At 29.3% G+C, this 19646-nt stretch overlaps 2 protein-coding genes across 4 annotated transcripts in view; one reads left to right on the top strand and one right to left on the bottom strand.

Annotated features, from left to right (window-relative positions):
- Positions 1-235: 235 nt before the first annotated feature.
- Positions 236-15981, bottom strand: LOC142321963 (putative SERF-like protein). The gene is made up of 3 exons (XM_075360519.1): positions 15824-15981; positions 6139-6262; positions 236-960 (listed from the first exon to the last, which is right to left on the bottom strand). Exons 1-3 carry the CDS (start codon positions 15828-15830, stop codon positions 891-893), a joined length of 201 nt encoding a protein of 66 aa, XP_075216634.1. The 5' UTR covers positions 15831-15981; the 3' UTR covers positions 236-890.
- A 444-nt stretch (positions 15982-16425) lies between these two features.
- Positions 16426-19646, top strand: part of vas (ATP-dependent RNA helicase vasa) — a 77167-nt gene continuing 73946 nt past the window's right edge. For 2 of the 3 annotated variants that reach the window (XR_012755749.1, XM_075360516.1), the window contains exon 1: positions 16443-16549. The gene's annotated coding sequence lies outside the window, so the exon portion shown is untranslated. Of the gene's footprint in view, positions 16550-19646 lie in introns of all 3 variants that reach the window. The other variant, XM_075360517.1, reaches the window with a different exon arrangement.

Raw genomic sequence — 19646 nt, 5'->3', positions numbered from 1 at the left:
ACTAAGAGTATTCAAGACTACATTTTGTGTCAAGTGAGCTTTTTCCATAGTCCAATTCAATGAAACGTGCATTCTGGAATCAATTTCAAAGATATAAATTGTTATCAGCAGTTACCTTCATTCAGTCCAGACTCTGTGTACAGCTTGTTTTACTAGAGCAAATCATTAATTTATAACAATTTTCATAGTTACAAGAAAACAGGTTATAAAGATGTAAAAAATAAAAATAAAACAATTTACTTCCTAACTATTATATATAAATATATATACAGCAAAGTAAATGTATCTTCTAATTTACAATTATTACTTTTTTTTAAACAAAAACACAAATTTCATTTTTTTTAAAAACAAATCAATTCCACATATTCCTGCTGTTAGAAGACAATTTTATAGATTTTTATTATACTTATTTAAAAAAAGGCAGCAGTAAAGAAGAAAATGATAGAATAAATACTAAAAATATACATCACTCTTAAATTACATTTAACATTTATAATTAATAAAAAAAAAACTTTGCAAGGAATATTCACAAATTATTTTATTTCTATATTAGTAGTATGCACAAAGTTAATAAGAAAAAGAAATCAAGAGGTATCGTGCAAAATAAATTAATATGACAGTGCTTTTTGGTTATAAATAATTTTAGTTTAACAGAATTTAGATATTTTTTCTACAGTTAATTTGATTAGTCTTTAATATTAATTTTGGCATTATGAATTATTATGATGTATTATATAATAATTTCTATATGTATACAAGAAAAATTAAAGAGTTCACAATATATACATATATATACATAAATATATATATATATATATAAAACTGAAAATGTTATCTAAGGGCGCCTGAGGGTCAGGGTTATCCCCATTTAGTGGCACCCTTCATCTGTTTTAACTTTGTGCTGAACAATCTTTTTGCGCCATCGCTTTTCTTTGTTTTTCCCTCATCAATTCCGCATCTCTGAAAAAAAATCAATAAAATTAATATATACAGAATGATAAAATTACATTTAAGTTTAAGCTATCTGTTGAATATCACCATTTTCTACATTTAGATTACCTCATCATAATTTTTCAAGAATGAAATTGCTAGAAAATTCCATTACAATTTTGAGAAAACTAACCAAGAAACAAAATTTTTTAAAAAAATATTTCTTATGGAAATCGAGTTGGATGGAGGAGAGAAACTCAATCAGTGTTACCTCAATTTTGCTTTAAAGTTTTCAGATTAACTAGTTATGGTCAATCCACAAGTAGATAAACCTCTTAATTTAACAAGTAGAGATACAGGTAAAAATACTTACAAGAATGCTAAAGAAAACCAGAAAATATATAAGAGTAGAGGAATATTTTAGGGTAAAGAGAGGTGTACATGTAATAATCTCAAATAGGGAGAGAAAGCAAATAATGTGACCAAACACAGAACATTTATTTTGTAATGAGGATGTGTCAAGTAAAAGCATAAAATAAACAATCTGATGTGGACACCACATGACTTCCTTGTACATTTATTAAATTCCATGTACACTATTTTAAAACTAAAAGTAAATAAAATTTTATTTCATTAATAACTTCTGATGTTTTTCATATTTTCTTTTCATCGTCATTAGTGAACTACTTTTTATTGAAAAGTTTTTTACAATCGGAGGTTAATAATTGTTAATAACTCAATATTAAGATCTAAATATTTCATTAATTAAAATTTTATTTGGCTATAACTCTGGAATGAATGAAAATAAGTACCACTTATGATATATCATTAAAAAGCTCTCGATGAGGGTTTATTAATGCAGTTAAGAAAAAGTCCAAAATCCAATTTTTTTTTGATTTTTTGGACACTTTTGGTTCAGTCGATTGCAATCAAAAGGGGAGGTGCACAAATAGATGTTACAACAGTCCTAAATCCAAAACTTCAACATCCTGTGACAAACTGTTTTTGAGTTATGCGAGATACATATGTACGTACAGACATCATACTGAAACTAGTCAAAATTGATATTTCTGTTGAAATCTGAAAACCTAAATTTCTCATGATCACAATAGAGGAAGTAAAAAAGGTAGAAGAAAGTACAAGACAGGTCAATCTCTTTTCTAAATAAAAAAGAGAAGCATAAATATAACAATTCAATCTAAACATGCACTGAGTGTTGAAATCCCCCTGTTCAAAAAACAAATATTGAAGATAAAAAAACAGGTTTGATCTCTGAAATTCTGGACCATCAGTAACATTCTAAAAAAGTAATAAAAGAAAAGGAGACCAAAATGAGATCCAGGTTATAGTGAACTTTGTGCTTTCAGTGGTTATGTTTTAAAAATTATTCATCACACTGAAAGTGTATAAATTAATAGCTGTTAATAGTAGATTTTATTTACATTAATATATTTAAGAAGCAGATAAAACTATTTATTTAGATTTCTCATAATATCATTAACAGGTGACAAAATTACCACTGCTGTAGAGAATTTAATCATCCCTTTCACTACTATGCATTGATACTATGCACAATAGAATCACTTTTATTGTAAAACTTAGAAGAAAAAAAAATTTAACTGCGGACACATCAGCTGCAGTTTTCCATTAACAATGAGATCACTGTTCAAAGTTACATGTGCACGCTCACACACACACACACACACACAAAAAAAAAGACTTAATTTTTCACAAGTTTGTTTCATAATATATTTACCCTATTAGATTAAGACCTTACTTCTGCTATCATTATAGCATGTGCAACAGAGTAAAATTAATATTAGGTACTGCAGTAGTAGTTGTTCACATTGCAACATCTAATCTGATCTAAAAGTAACAGAGGTGTTTACCTGGAAATCATGGTTAGTTGTAAGAAAATAGTCTCGAATTCTTAGGACAATTAAATGAATACTGAAATTTCGGTAATTCATTTGAAATAAATAGATCTGATTGTATAAAAATAAATACTTCTGTTACAAAGTTCATGGAGTGATTTGTAAAAGTGATAACTACAAAAAATAAATTACACAGAAAACATAAGTACTACATGCATTAAATTAATGCATCTATTTTTTAATAACTTTTAATAATATAGTAAATCTAAATCAAACTATATTTTAAAAGCAATAAAATAAAAACTGTAATAAAAACCAAATTAGTCAGTGGATTTGTTTAAAAAACCATAATACATTACTTATACATACATTACTTATTTCTAAAGATACATTTATTTTATCTATTATCTAAAAGAGAACTCATTGCAAAGACTAATTAACAAATTAGCTGTATTTATTCTTTTATTATACACATTATTCATGATCAGCACTATATTAAAGAAATTATTTCCAGTAATGGCAGCTTTTCAATGAACAATTCTGCACTGCACACAAATTATAGTAAATACAAGTAATTAAATTTTTTTTAAACAAACCTATATTTAAATCGTCTGTTTCTGAATTACTTTAATCCAGTTTTTGTTGGTGAAAACTCATTAACTCATGAATATCTAATAACTAAACTTATTTTAAATTGAAAGAGAAATTTTGTTAAATTTCAAAATAACATATTTAACAAGAATATAACTTAATACTTACAGTAACATGCTAAATGAAACTTTAGCAGTAAATTATATCTGAATTATATATTCAACAAATTCTGTAAGTGAATTGTAAGTATTGTATTGTATATAATAAGTACATGAATAATTTAAACAGCAAAGTTAATGTAATTATACATTTGCTTTATAGAAAATGGCTGGAATCGATAAATTAAATTCAGTAGTGGTATTAAATTATAGTTACTGTAACACATGTAAAGATACTGGGCTGATTTAGGGGTTCTTCACTATGCTCTAATATAAAAGGTTTTTAGTACCATTCTTCTTACAGTTTTATCCTAGTATATGTAACTGTAAAAACTGCAGCCTAAAAAACAGGATGAAAAGTTCATAAACATTGTTTATAGACTGAATAAAATGACAAAGTCCCACTACCTAATTTTCTTATCAACTATCCTAAATTGGACAAGAGAATGTAAATTACTATTTCTTTGTCTGTTCCTCTATCTCTTATATAGTTATTTATATTTTATATTTCTGAACCTTCATCAAAATATTGTTAATTTTATGTAAGCATTAATCAATAGAAGCTAAATTAATATAAAACTTTCTTATACAATTGTAGGAAGTACTAATGGGTTAAAGAACTTTTTAATTTGTAATACAGTCTAGTGAAGAGATAAATTAATTTTCTAATAGGAAAATCGGGTCAATTTTAATTACTAATCATTAACATTTGCTTTATACAAAAATGTTCATTTAGATTAAAATATTCAATAGCAAAGAATACAGTTACTTCATAACCTTAAGCTACTAATTCGCTTGAACATTTATTTTGCTATAAAATACTGACAAACATATACCTTACGAGTGTAACTGTCAAAAAATTAAACAGACTTAATTTATGCTATGTGAAAGATACATAAAATTCTCAGAAATTCCTGTGAAGATATTAATTATTTTTAAACATTAAAATATGATAAACAGATGCAACATAAACAGTACAAAAACTGATATTTCAAACAAAATGAATGATGATAATCCACATTAACAATAAATTCATGTTAATGTGTAAAAGGGGGTAGGAGCGAAAAAAGTTGAAAATTCAATCATTTTAAGCTCTATTTTGTATCTTATGATAATATAATTTCTATTTATTGAAAAAAATTATGAATTTTTTCACATTTTTATGTAAAAATATTTATTTAAAATTTTTTCTATTCATAGTTAATTAAATACAAAAAAAAAACTGATTATTTCTATACTTGTGGAGGACTAAATAAATTTGAATGGTGGGTATATTTTGTGTTCTTGAAAAATGAAAAACTTGTTTTTCATTTTGGAGGCTTCCATATTCAAGGAGAAAATTCTGGTAAAAGTCATTTTTAAGAAAATAATCCCTACATATTGATAAAAAATGTTAAAAAACTTTTAAAATTGTTTAATAAACAAACTAAAACCATAGTTCTAGATAAATAAATAAAGCTTTAATTTTCTAGAAAGGGGTGAACATTTTTGACTAACTTTTCAAGAAATACTAGAAGTAAGGACTATCGAAATAAGATTTTTACCTTTAAATGCAATAGGTACACCTTGTGAGTTGGATTTAAATTTAAAATAAATAATTTTTTTTTTATTTAAAAAATACTTTTCGTTTCTAGAGACCATTGGAGTGAATGGGCAAACTCCTTTCTTGAAGAAAGATGTAGTCATTTTTGGGACAATTGTGAATACTAAATAAATTTTTTAATAATTTGTAATTTTTATAACAAAATTTTTCTACCTTAGTAAGAATTTTTTTTCTGGAGTGTCCTAATAGATTAAATTTTTTTTTTTCCAAAACACCCCTACTCCCTTTTTCCACATATTTAATGTATACTTTCCCCCTAAAGGTAGCAGTAACCTGTCTACAAAATTTGAAGAAAATCGGTCAATGGGTACAGAGTTATAAGACCAAACAAAGGCCAACATATAAGCGTCTGACAAAAATATATTTTTTTGGGCTTGGGACACTGGAATAAAAATTTTGGCAGATTATTTACAATTTCTCTTTAAGGCACAAAATTGAAAAAAGACCAATTTTTTTTTACCAGTCCATACACTTTCCTATTAAAGCCATATCTGGTATATCACCATACATTGCTATTGCTGGGAAAGTGAAAATGCGAAAGCAAACAGGATGAGATGCAAAGTTTCAATGATGAAAATGTTTAAGAAAGGTCTTATAGCAATTAAAGTTTTTCTTCAATTTTTCACAGGATGTCAACGAGTTAACAAAGGGTAATCTGACAAATAGTTTATTAGTTAAATGTTCAACTGTTCATATCTTGTTTGAATTTATAGTACTTTTTTCCCCAGTAAATAGTTTGGAGTAATTAACAGTGTTTTCTTGTAATGAAAATAAACTACAGAAAATACAGAGTTCTCTAGAGACCCTATTCTTAAAGAATGAGTGTTTTTTGTAAAATTCACATCTGCTGAAGAAAAGCAAAACAAGGTTATTTTTCAACAAGAATACCAATATTTTTCACGTTAAGATAACTGCAGTAACTGAATAAAAATCATAAAATGTATATATGAGATTTGTGTAAGTCAGATAAAGAAAAACTTACCTTTGTTTACGTTGCTCTAAAGTCATTCCCTTATTTGGGCCTTTGTCATTGGCTCCCTTTTTTTTCTGCAATTCTAGTTGTTTTTTAAGGTTTCGCTCGCGAGCAAGATCTCGTTGATTTCCACCTAAAATGAAATGAATTATTAGATAAACAAGCTTAAAATAACAACAAAATCAAATATTTTTATTATTACACAGATATTTCACAGGTATAATAAATTGAATGAACACAAAAATTTTAGTGATTTTTAATAACTTGAAAATAATTCTATAAAACGAAACTATCCCATGTTCAGCCGGTTTCTGCTAGTAGGCCTGTTGGTCAGGCCGTTTGAAGCCCATGGATTAATTGATAAATAACCACCTTCCATATCTGGAAGGGGGGCTGGGCTGGCCAGGCCAGCTGCTCTGGTGAGGATTTTAGCTTTTACCGGCAGGGCCTACATTGAGCCAGCCAAGAGAACTTTTCATTCTTCTTTTCCTGGTGGTGTGTCAAGAGTGAATGTTTTTACATTTTCATGTCACTGCTTATAAAGCCACTGGTGCATGGTGGGGTGCTGCACATACTCAGCTGGCTAGGAAAGAAGCACGTGAGCATGTGAACTGTACAACTCCCCATGACATCTTACCAACTAGAGTAGTGCTTGCTGATATGAAGCACAACATGTGGCAACAAAAAAAATGAAAATATATAACTATTAATTTGCTGAAACAAAGAAAATACAGATAAATTTTGAAAAAAGTGAGATTGAAAGGGATTCTTTTTTAACTCAAAATTGATACTACTGGTTCCCTCTTCTCAAATAAATTTAAATCTACATTTTCAATTTCATCTACAAATCCTATCTTCCAAATCCATTTAAAAAATAAAATTACTCCAATATTACTAACATAGAATATAAAACTACAGAGAGATTCAAATAACTTCTAAATAACATTTTTATTTAACACTATTATTTTTCTCATCATACTTTACATTTCCAATTAAAAAATTCTAAATTTTAAAAAGCACATACAATTTAAAAAAAAAAATTAAACAGGGTTATTGAAAAGTATTATAAAGGTATGAAATAATCCTTCAAGGGTGTAAGTAAAACCATTACATTAAAAAACACTAGAGTAAACTACTAATAATATTAGAATTATATTTTCAACTGTGAAGTTATATTATTAGGTTGTTAATTAGCCAATAAAAGCTCAAAACCTTTGCATGGGAATATAAAATGGAAATTTTATATCATGTGAAAGAATTATGCCTAACTAAGGATTTGAATGTGAGACTTTCAGGCCATGAAATCGCCACTCTGCCGCATAGGTAGGCAGTGAAAGTGATTCATCCTTGACTTCTGTATAAAAAATCATTTCCTTTTTCTTTTTCCATTTTCAGCAAAATCATTTTATTTTTTATATACATTTGATGGTTATAATAAATGGGGTTGCTTTTTAGGAATATATTAGTCTTCCACCACTTTATTTTTACTTTAGATCAGTTTTTCCATAGGGTAAACCATAGGGTTTACTGAAATATTGTACCTGAATTAATTATAGTCCATTTGAATAATCCAATACTACATAATTCTGCATTAAAAAGAAAGTCAATTTGGATTATAGAAAAATGTTTATTTTTGTTACAAAAGAACACTATTTGATTTTTATGCAGTATATGAAAAACTGTTACAATGATAAGTCTATTGAGTATAAGTACTTTTAATGTAACCATAGAATGATTACTGAAAATTGGTTAGTCATTTAAAAAATTATCTGCCGTTTTTAGAATCAGTCTTTTATGATTAACTTTGGTAAATATTTAATACTAATAATATAAATGAGTACATTGAAAGGTTCTACTGAAAATTAGCAGTATGTTTCATGAATAAAAAGGAGAAAAGCTGTAGTAAATGTGTAAGAATGTATGCACATGTATATACACTCACTCCCTCGCTCTCTCTCTTATGTAATAAACTACTGATAAACATAAATTCATCCAACTATGCCAGACATTTTAATGTTTAAAATCTAAAAATATTCTCTACCAAAATCATTTTTATATTAACCTTCTACATTTCCTAATTCAGATTATGTTTTAAACATTTCACTATCAAAGTGAATGCAGGAACAACTATACCAAGGAAGTAGTTTAACCTTCTCTAACCAGATCACCTACTTTATATAATGCAATAAATAATAATATGAAATTTATATAATACTAAAGTTAATGAACAATTTATAAATAAATTTTGTCACAGTATCTTTTAACAAGGAAGTGAAAATTGAATAAATTTTATAAATTGATATAATTCTCCAACTTTGGTTTTCTAAATATTATCTTCATGAAAAATTGAAAAAAAAAAAAATACAACTTACTGTTCATTGATTAAGTAAAACTCAAACTGCTGTTTTGTTTTTAAAATGTAGCAGCAGTTTTTAAGAATTAAATTATATTTATCTAAACAAACAATCAAATTGCATATATATATGCAACTGAAATGTGGGCAATGTGTGTGGTTGGTAAATTCCAAGTTAAGCAATAGAAGATATGGAAGAAAAATAATTACCACTTCAATGAATAAAATGCTAATAGCACTAAAAAGAATTTTATGTAGACTATTTTCTGAAATCATAAACCTTTTACTATAAAATGGATCACAAATGATTTGGTTTATTTTTTTTTTTAATAATTATGATTTATCTTTAAATGTCCTAAAGTTGTAACCAAATTCAGATTTATTGATGTGAATTATTATGTTAAGAATCTTATTACAATAAGGTTTATTCCACCTTTACCCAATTTTCCTCTAGTTTTGCCCTCTCTCTCCTTACAGACTACAAAGTATGCCACCCCCGCCTTTGTGGCTAAAATTCAAGACTGGTGGGTGTAGGAAGGTTATACAAGGAGCGACCACCAGGCTGTTATGATGAATGACAATGGCAGACATTGTGTGATAGGGCGACCCCTGACTAAAGGATGGATCCGCATTATTCATGGACGACCTTGATTTGAGGAAGGTTACTGAAGATTAAAGTGGCAGAAGGGATGAATTGATGAGGGCTTGTGATGGTCTCCTTCCCCAAAGGTATTACAGGGCTAGTCATCCACCTGTTTATTGGTGAAATGAGATCTCACGGAAACGCAGCCAATGCCTAAAGGCTGGAAGGGAAATTCAGCGGACTTATTTCCACTCAGGTAGGGAACATTGTAAGGTACTTTAGAAACAGAGAACGAGGAAGCTACAGAAGCACATAAGGGAATCTGAGAAGGCTTGCTGGCACAAATTTATTGAAGAGATTAAAAAGGATCCATGAGGGCAACCATACAAGATAAAGTATGCTGTGAGACCTAGAGTACCCACGCTATGGATGTGGAGGCAGCCCAACACATCACTGATGGATTATTTCCACATGAAGACGGGGTTCTGGCGACTACCTCAGGTGAGATAGTGGATCTACCAGTGTTCATTAAGGAAGAATTGATCACGGCCTTGGTTCTTGGTTCTTGAATGAAGTCCTTGGTTCTGATGCATTACCGAACCTTGTGATTAAATTGGCAGTCCGAGCTAATATAGATGTATTTCTCAACATTTATAATACCTGTCAGAGGGGATATTCCCCCAAGTGTGAAAGGCACAGCGTCTTGTATTGGTGCCGAAACTTGGATCATCGTCCACTGGTGATGATTAATACATTGGGGAAAATCATGAAGCATATGCTTTAGCAAAGGCTGGTTCATACAGTTGAGAATGCAGCATTTTCGGGCTTGAAAATGGTTTTCAAGCTGGCAGGTCTGCACTTGATGCGGTGGAGGTGATAGGCACGGCTTGGATGTATCTTACAGAACGTAAATTGTGTGCGTTGGTGGAGTTGGACGTGAGAAACATATTCAATTGCGTTTCTCACATCGCCATTGTGAATACTCTCCAGAATCTGCAGGTTCCTACATATTGTTAAAATTATTGTCTTACTTATGAGACAGGCAATTGACTTATATGGTGGAGAATGGCACGATTATAAGGGCAATTAATCAGGGTGTGCAGCAGGGGTCGGCCCTTGAACCAACCTTACAGAATACAGTATATGATTGAGTCCTTCAAATTTCACTTCCAGAGGATGTTGCTGTGGTCGGCTATGCGGATGACATAATACTTGCAGTCGGGCCTACCACAGAGAGATTATGGATAAAATTCAGGCATTGTATACTAGGATCAGCACTTAGAAGGCTGAGGTTGGCCTTGGGATGACTCCTGAAAAGATGGAGATAGTACTGTCACCACTAAGAAAAGACGTCAAACACTGTCACTGGAACTGGCGGGAAGGAGGGTTCCAGAATGAACATTAAATACCTTGGAATCTGGGTTGATGCTCGATTGAGGTACGGAGTCCATGTTATGGAAAGTTGTGAAAGAGTTGAGAGAACAATGCGTGTGGTTGCCATCTTACTTCCCAACACCCGGGACCTGGAAAACTCAGGAGGAGGTTATTATCAAGTGAGGTATATTCTTCCCTCTTATATGGGTCAGGGATCTGGGCAGATGTTCTGAGATATAAAAGTTGTATGGGAATACTTGCTGCGCTGCATAGGAGATGCTGCCTCCGGACATCTACAGCTTACTGTATGATCTCAAGAAGCTGCAGAGGTACTGGTAGGTGTTATGCCAATTGACCCGCTTACTGCTTCCTTCTTCAGAGAAGAGGAGATTGATTGTGGCCAATTTACAAGAGTTGATGAATACTTGGCAAGAACGGTAGGATGCAGGAGAGAAAGGACTTACTGTCTGATTGGTGATATAAGGAGTTGGTGCGGTAGGGCTTACAGATCAATTGATTGTAGTCTTTACGCAATTCCTGGCTGGGCATGGTGGTAACAGGTCATATCTTTTTAGGTTCGCTCCTGACTATTCAGACTGCTGTCTGGCTTGCGATGTGGAGGAAACTCCATTTTGCATGCACAAAGGTGCATCCTGGATGCCCTGGGTCGGGTGGACATGTTCAGACATGAGGATTTTCAGCAGATAATGCTTCAGGGTGTGAAGAATCCTATTTGTATCTGCAAATTATAATAGAAAATTTATAGAAGAACTTAAACACAAAAACCTCCACCTCAGAAAAAAACTATAATGCACACCCACAACCATCAAGAAAGTGAATAGCTGTTTACATTATTACTGTAACATTATTAAAAATGGGGGAAAATGCAATCAAAATACAATACAATGGCACTGATAAAAAATTACTTTTCAAATGCAGGTAACTACAAATAATTTTAATTTAATACAATTAATAAAGTAAATACAATTTATATTAGCTTTATAACTAAATCGATACTTAACCATGCAAACATTTAGCAAGCTGTAGTTTACTGTTTATAGAAGTAATTCATTCTTGTTATACTCAAGGACATATAAATAAATAAAAATACCTTGACTTTGCCTTTCACTAAAATAATTCACTTACAGAAAATATTGTTTATTACATTTTGTTGTGTATGTATGTATGTAGTCACATTATAAATAGGTTAAAATTTATTAAGATTTGTCTTTCTCAATTATGTATCCCAAAGAAAAAATACAGAACACAGTAATTATACAGATCAACAATTCAGTTTTCTGGCTCCAATTTATCTAAGAACAAAGGCAGTGGTGAATTACTATCATAATATTAAGAGATAAAACAAATTTAAAATAATTCTCCCCTTAATGATACTTTCCTTAGATGATTGTATCTCTTAAAAAATGTATCTTTACAAGTAAACATGCCATGAAATTGTTAGAAAAACTGCTCCTGGAAAAACCACTTCTACCTTCTTTACTATCACTTATTCTTTCTTTACCATAAAAGATTAAATATCAGAAGGATTATTCAAAGAAACAGATCAATTTTGTTATTGTGATTTAAGAAAAAGTTAAGTTTTACTGTGCCATTTAAATAAATTAATGAAAGTAATAATATTTATTAATACGACGCAAAATTATTTACAGAGACTTAAAAACAAAATTTCTAACAGAATAAACAACCATGATTCCAGATTTTTGGCAGTAGTATTATTCATACTATTGAAGATAACTACCAATGATACTGAAAATCAACTTATTACAGTTAATGAAATATAATCAAAATATTACAAATATTAATGGATAAGACCAGAATTAGAATATAGTACGCAAATATGATATAAAGAGGATTAGAATCAAAATTTGTATCCTTTTAAAATTAAGCCTTGAAGAGAGTTTTCCACCCACTAAAAGAACACAATGAACTAGGAAATATCCTACTAGTAAAAGTAAATGGAAATGTTAAAAATGTATTAACTAATAAACTTAAGTCCATGTAGACCATCAGCAACACGATGGAAAGTAGTCAAATCAGTTTCAATGAACCACCAACAATGCTCTCCTGGTTCCTGGGAGCAGCGATGGTTCACAGGAGATGGCTGAAATCAGATAATGGAGGCTTCTAAAATGTTAGTATAGGTAACGTAAGAAGTGAAAAATAAGGTGCAGTGAAAAATAAGGTGCAGCAAAAAATAAACCTCATAAAAACTAATTTATAGAATTCCAAACAAAGGACTTTATAAAACTTTACTATACAATAAAGAATGCTAACTTGAACTGCTACCTTTTCTAACGGAATTTGTACCATAAACTAAATAATTTTCCTGACTAAAAATAATCAATTTTTAAAGATACCTTTTTATTTTATATTTTTTCTATTCTATATTATTTTTCAATTGTAACAAAAGGTTTCTTATTTAATCCTCCATCCATTTAGTTTAGGTCATAGACAGACAATCCAATATTTCATTGCTATGGATGTTAATAACTTAATACTTGATCCAATGAAAAATTTGGTATAATTTTAAATTTAATAAAAATTTGTCCACCAAATATCAGAAAGACAAAAGTAAAACCTAGCTTTCTACTATCAGTACAAAATCTACCAATGTTTCTTACCTTATCTTATTGTTTCTCTTATTTTTACATTAAAAGCATGATCAAGGGTTTTCCTTATAGTCAGTTAATCAACATTTTCTTTAAAAGTTTCACGTTAAAATTAAAACATTAGAAATTGTGACATATTGTAAAACATTTAGTCAAAAATAAAAATAAAAAATAAGGTACTTTTCAAGAAGATGCTCGCAGCCGATCTCTAGTTAGTCAGTTAGTTGTTAGATGGCGCCACTGAAAGGAGAAAATAAATAGTACATAATTTTTTTTTTAAATACATACATTGTACTATAATATCATTAAAATAGTACAATGATACTGTAACAACAAAATAGTAAATAAAGTACAGTAATTTACTGTATAACTTAACAAGAACCTAACCTGTATTTCTGCATTAAATGCTAGTATCAATCTACACAATTTCATTATATGGGGAAATTTTCAAAACAACACCTATATAAATTGAAGGTAAATTTAAATAAATAAATCTAAAAAAGTATAAATATGATCGAACAAAATTTAACCTACACTTGCTAGTCAAGATTAGCAAGTGAAGTGAGTATAGGTTGTTTGGTTAGATTATATTTATTTATTATATAATTTACTTTTATTTTCTTCTTACTACAATGACAACTGACTAACTGTGGGCATCTTCTTGAAAAGTAACAAAAATAAAATTATTGCCAGTGGCCAGCCAAACTACTGTAAAATGTGTGGCTGGCCACTGGCAATTAGGCCAGACAATTTTATTTTATTTCATTACTACACACTTTACAATATACGGCAATTTTTAATGTTTTAGTAAAAAAAAAATATTGATTAACTGATGAGGGAAACCCTCGAAAGTACTTTTAATGTAAAAATTGGAGAATATAAGAAATGGTAAGAAACACTTAAGATTTCGTAGTGCTGATGGAAAGCTAGGTTTTATTTTTGTCTGAGATAATTCGTACAGAGAAAGATTTGGATAAATACAATACACACATATATATATATATATATATATATATATATATGTGTGTGTGTGAGCGCGCACACTTAAATATGAAAATAAAGCTAAAAACATTTTGATCTCTAGTTTCATTATAAAAATATCAAGCGTAATGTGAATGAATTTTAAATTACATTACTTATTTAATGTAAATTTTACTTTATAAATCAGTCTGGTTTAAAAAGGATTGATAGAACAGCTGAGTAAGAGAAATAAAGTAGTCTACACCATTACACACAGAAAACAGAAATTCAGAGAAAGAAAAGTGCATGAGAATTCAGCCTAACAACAATGAATAATCACAATTCATTAATAACAATTTAAGGAATTTACATGTACCGCCAACTAGTTACTAAATTTTGTGTGGCAGTTTCTTAAATTCAAGCATGTTAGAATAATTCTGTTAAATTTGCATTTAATTTGGTTTTCTTTTCAGAAATGATTCTTAGTATCCAGATTATTTCTTGCCCCTTGGTAAAATTTACAGGCACAGGTAAAAATTTATGTAATGTTATTAAGTATTTTGTCATACATTTTATCCACACTAAAGAATACAATGTGCAAATGGTGAGAAACTCACAAATGGAGTTCCTTATTTTGATTCAGAAAAGAGGAAAACTTTAAAAATTTCAAATTATAATAAGAATTTAATTACCTTTTTTTAATAATCCATGTGAGGAATTAATCTAGCCAATCAAAATCAAGAAATTGTGCAAATGTGCAATAAAGAGAAATACAGTCAAAATGAATAAATATAAAAATAAACTTCCCATAACTTTCCTGCTCAGAAATATCTATTCTGCCATATACTTCATATCTAGTAGCTTGTAAAAGATTAATTTTTTTGGAATTAAAATAATAATTTAAGTAAAAAATAATTAGATTGTTTACTTTCCTTGTAAGTAGAATTTTTAATTAAGTTCTGAAATGTATGCAATAATTTAATTTAATAAAAAAGGATTACCAAAAGTGATTGCAATTTGATTAACTTCAAAACATTATAAGGAAAATGTTATGTAGAATTTAACCAAATCTGGACTGAGTAATAGCTTTTTTAATTAATTTCATACACAATAAGCACAAAACCACAAAATAAATGTTATACGTATCCTATTGTTAATAAATCTCTTTAAAGAATAAAAACCACAAGTTACAGTAAAAGTATTTTAAGTTGAATTACGATGAAGAGCCTACATTTTAATCTTATGAAATCAAAAATACAGTATAAGACAACAGTTCTTTTGTAAACAAGACAACTGTTTATCATAGTAGCAGATTCAGCAATTTAGTAAATACTACATATAAACGACGTTCATTCCACTCAAAAATTGCGTTAATAAAGAAAATCACAAGAATATTAACAATGTCAAAATTAATTATCAAGGAAAGGTGGACATAAAAGAGCATATTAAGTACAATCAAAACATTTCGTTTACGAATGTTGTTATTAAAAAATACTAACAATGTAAAAAAAAAAAAATTAAATAACTAAAAACCTACCAGTTTTCGTAAAAAGAAAACAAAGGTTCATGTTTGCTCTACAATCGAAAAATTACAAAAATGATGGCAAACAATATTAATAATCAATACAAAGTATAAGTAAAAGCAAATTATAATGAACTCAAGAAATAAGTGATATTAATTGCAATACACGATAACAGAGACTATACCCAAAACTACTCTACTATTCAAACATATCTCCTCACATTTCAGTAAATAAGATATCTACACTAAACTTGCATGCCAATATTACTTACGCGTCATAATTTAAGTTCTGATGTACTTGATCTCCGACTAGCAAGTAATACGAACGAACGAATGTATAAATTTTCCCGAACACAACAGCTACGTCGTTACAGCGTGAGTGACTGCATCAGTATAGCAAGAACGTGACAACGAGGTATAGTTAGCGGTAATGGGTTGGTCGTTAGTTCGCTTTCTTGCAACAGCTGAGCAAGTAATATTTTTGCTCGTATAGGATAATACTATAAATATATATACATATTCTTTATTTCAATACGTGACAAATTGTAGTGTTTTATAAAGGATTTTGTTCAACTTAGCAAATGGTTTAAAGCATTTATGTAGTTAACAAAAGATAACACTTTACATTATTGATCAATTAATTATTTTCAATTTTGTGAAAGAAGAAAAATAACAGTAAAACAAAATCTTATTATTATTATTGTTCATTAGTATTAATGAGATTGAAGAAAAAAAATTGTAACTTTTATTTTTTTTTAAATTGGTATATTATCTTTAAAAAAATGCACATTTAAATTTATAATATTTAAGGTACGATTATTTTATACTTACTCATTTCTATTATTAAACAGACCAATATAAGCAAAGAGATTTTATGTAATTTTACATGGAAGCTACTTTAGTCACAGCCACTCGTATAGTAACCTTACTCCGGTCTCCCTGGATATCGCTTCGCGATCGGTTGTTTTAATTTTGTGCCTTGTTCTTAAACTCAAAAAGTAAGTAGGAAATGCGTTTATTGTTACATTTATCTGTTTTGTTTTATTTAACCTTCATTACAGTAATAGTCGTTCCAATGGTCACTTAATTTCAAAAGTTGGGATAAGTTCCATTACCTGTAGTGTGATTGTATCAGTATGAAACGTGCGTATGTATTCGTAGGTTACAATGCGTTGACTAATTTTTACGTTTGATTTCTTTAGGATAAAATTATTCCTTTCCGGCAAGTTCTTAATTGTAATTTTTATCGAGCCGAACTTAGCTACTTTTTAAACTGCTGTTACTTTATTTTGCCGGTACATATTACAAGCGCGGGAATCTAATAAGATTCTACAAGCAAGATAGGCAGGTTTGAACACTAAACGTTCAATTTAAGTACAGATTAGTGTTTACTATTACGTCATGATTTCATTTGATCTGGGATTTGTTTTAGAATAAGCGGATAGTTTAGCAATTTTTACTGTTGTAAAATTTACACCATATATTTCTGCTGTGTATTATCTGTTATGAGCCATGTTGCCATAGCCCATCTTGTGGGTGCTGTAAAGTTATCGTATTAATTTTATAGTCAGCAACTATAAAATCTAGTATCAGCAACTAGTTATCGTATTAATTTTAGTAATGACAAACTAGGAAAAAATTTGTTAAGTATACATACAACATGATTTTATAAGATGCAAGAGGAAATCTTTTCGTGTTTCCTAAAAGAATTGGTTTGCAGACTGTAAACGGCAATTAAGTAACTTCATTTTGATTAATGGTCAATCGCCGTTTGTTTTTAAACAGGTTGTTGGTTGGAAACCAGTGACCGGAATTGGTTTCACAAAATGAAAGGTAGTATTAATTGTGTAAAATTTTTGTAATATGTAATATGATTGTGTAGATACTGACAAAAATTATTTTATTATATTAGCAACATAATAAGTGACCAAGGATATTGGGGTTTTTAAGGTGTCCAAAGGGAAAACTATAAGAATAATTTTAATAAGAACCAGCATAAGATTCATATTACAGTTAGAAAGACACAAAGCTGTATAATAATGGGAGATTTGAAGACAGGGGTGTTAAGGTCAAAAGACAACTAAAAATTGTGATACATCTGAAATAATCAAGAGAGAGATGAGTTCATGTGTTCAGTGTAACATACCTGATTGTATGTTTCATACCTACTGTACCTCTCTTATCTTATCTTTTGAAGGAAAATAGCAAATACTATCTTGAAATGGAAAATCATTTAAGTCATTACACTTTCATTGTTCCATCTGAAGAACCTTATAAAGTTTCATAAAAATGAAATATTTTTGTCATTACTGTGTTGCAATAAGTACCATTACATTAGTCCATTTTGTATAATCTGATATGTTTTTGTTTAAGTTGCTTCCTGTTCTGATGATGTTTAGTATAGAAATCTTATTGTCTTGATATTTCTTTTAATATTATTTGTTAATAATGTAATTATTTTAATGAACAATTTTTTTTAGCACTTGGAAACGTTCTTGCATATATGTTTGTTTTTTTACATTAAGTTTGAACTGTGTAAAAAAATACTTGTATAGGCCTAGTGTAATTATGAAATAGTATGATAAAACAATTATTACCCACTACTTCAAAAGTTTGGTATACATACTTTGCTTGTTATAACTTTTTCCGTTTCTTTTAACGATTTCTGTGTGTGGAAAAGACGTTGCTTCAAGATCTTTTTTTAAGTTTTAAGCTTCTTTCTAAGGATTATGAATGTAAGCCTAAGAGTTTTTCATCAAAAAATCTTGATCATCAAGATTTCACTGTTTCGGACAAACTTATGTTAACTAATCTGATTTACATTTATCATTTGTATCTTTCGTATTTTTAAAATTGCATCCAAGTTGTAATACGTACGATCTGCCCCCAAATCTTCAATTCAGTCTTCCCTGAAGGTTCTATTTCATCTACATCAAATAACTTATTTCTTCAAGTAATACTTGATGTTAGATATTTGTAAATCGTGCTGAAATTTTTGTAGTATAGTGTTTCAGGGACTGTGAGACTTAAAATTATACTGATATAATTTTAAACAGTGCAGGACTGGTTGTGTGTGTAGTGCAGAGCTAGTTAAGCATAAAAATGTATTTAGTTGTACTTAGGTCAAGAAATGCTTATTATCTGGCTTGAAAAACTTATATTCGAATTCATTATTGAGAATATGTTCTTAGTTTTATGATTGGGAGACTGTGAGTGTTTAGGAGTATGCTACATCCGTTAGTAAACCTTATTTTAAAAATATTACATTCATGGTAGAAAAGATGTGAAACAAAATTTTGTGTCGCATTCATCTGTGTAGGTTTGCGATTTTATCTTACAAGTTTGTGGATGAAGTTGTTTGGGATACTGTCCTTTTTATTGTTGTATGCTCTACCTTATTTTTAACAATTTTATTGTCATATCTTTTAGCCAGTTTTTCTGCATAATACAAGAATCTATTTTCCAGATGTACAGTCATTAACTATTTCCCTTGTGGAGAATGGGCTTAGTGAATAAAAATAAGTAAAAGAATCTTACCGTCAAAATTTGAAGTAATCACTTCAATTGGAGAGAATAAAAATTAAAAGGCAATACTCAACTTTGAGTGTTTACTCTTCCAGTGAGTGAACACTTATAACATTTAAAATTTTCCATTTATTCCTTAAATTCATTGTGAATTAAGTTAAGGCAACCCTTTTAATTTTGAGTACACCCAATAATTTTTAAGTTAGGCTATTTGCTTGCTCAAACTGTTTACTTATTTCTCTGTTCATTCAAGCGTGATGGCCACTTTTATGCATATTTGTAAAGTAAAGTGTTAAAAAAACAAACAAATATGTAAATCCTTTCAGATGTAAAGAATTATTAAGGTTTGAATTCAAGAATTGATTTTTTATGTGATAATTTTTTGCCAGACACTGACAAAACTAGCGGTACACTAAGATGAAGAGGCAAGATGGAAATGTTTGTTGCACTATAGTGACCCTGGCCATCCAAGTGGAGCGGTAGAAAATTTTGGTTTACATCGTAGAACAATTTATAAAACTACAATAAAAAGAAAAATATCAATGTTTTAACGATGTATTCTTGTTAGGT

This window comes from Lycorma delicatula, chromosome 3 (assembly GCF_047948215.1).
Source record: "Lycorma delicatula isolate Av1 chromosome 3, ASM4794821v1, whole genome shotgun sequence".
NCBI classification, from domain to species: Eukaryota; Metazoa; Arthropoda; class Insecta; order Hemiptera; family Fulgoridae; genus Lycorma; species Lycorma delicatula.
Note: the sequence above shows the minus strand (reverse complement) of the source record. Positions and strands in the feature narration are given on the sequence as shown.

What these genes read in the sequence shown, in the direction of transcription:
- LOC142321963 (XM_075360519.1), bottom strand. An exon ending in TTAGAGCAACGTAAACAAAG is followed by an intron (nt 961 to 6,138) that starts GTAAGTTTTTCT and finishes ATTTTTTTTCAG; the next exon opens with AGATGCGGAATTGATGAGGG.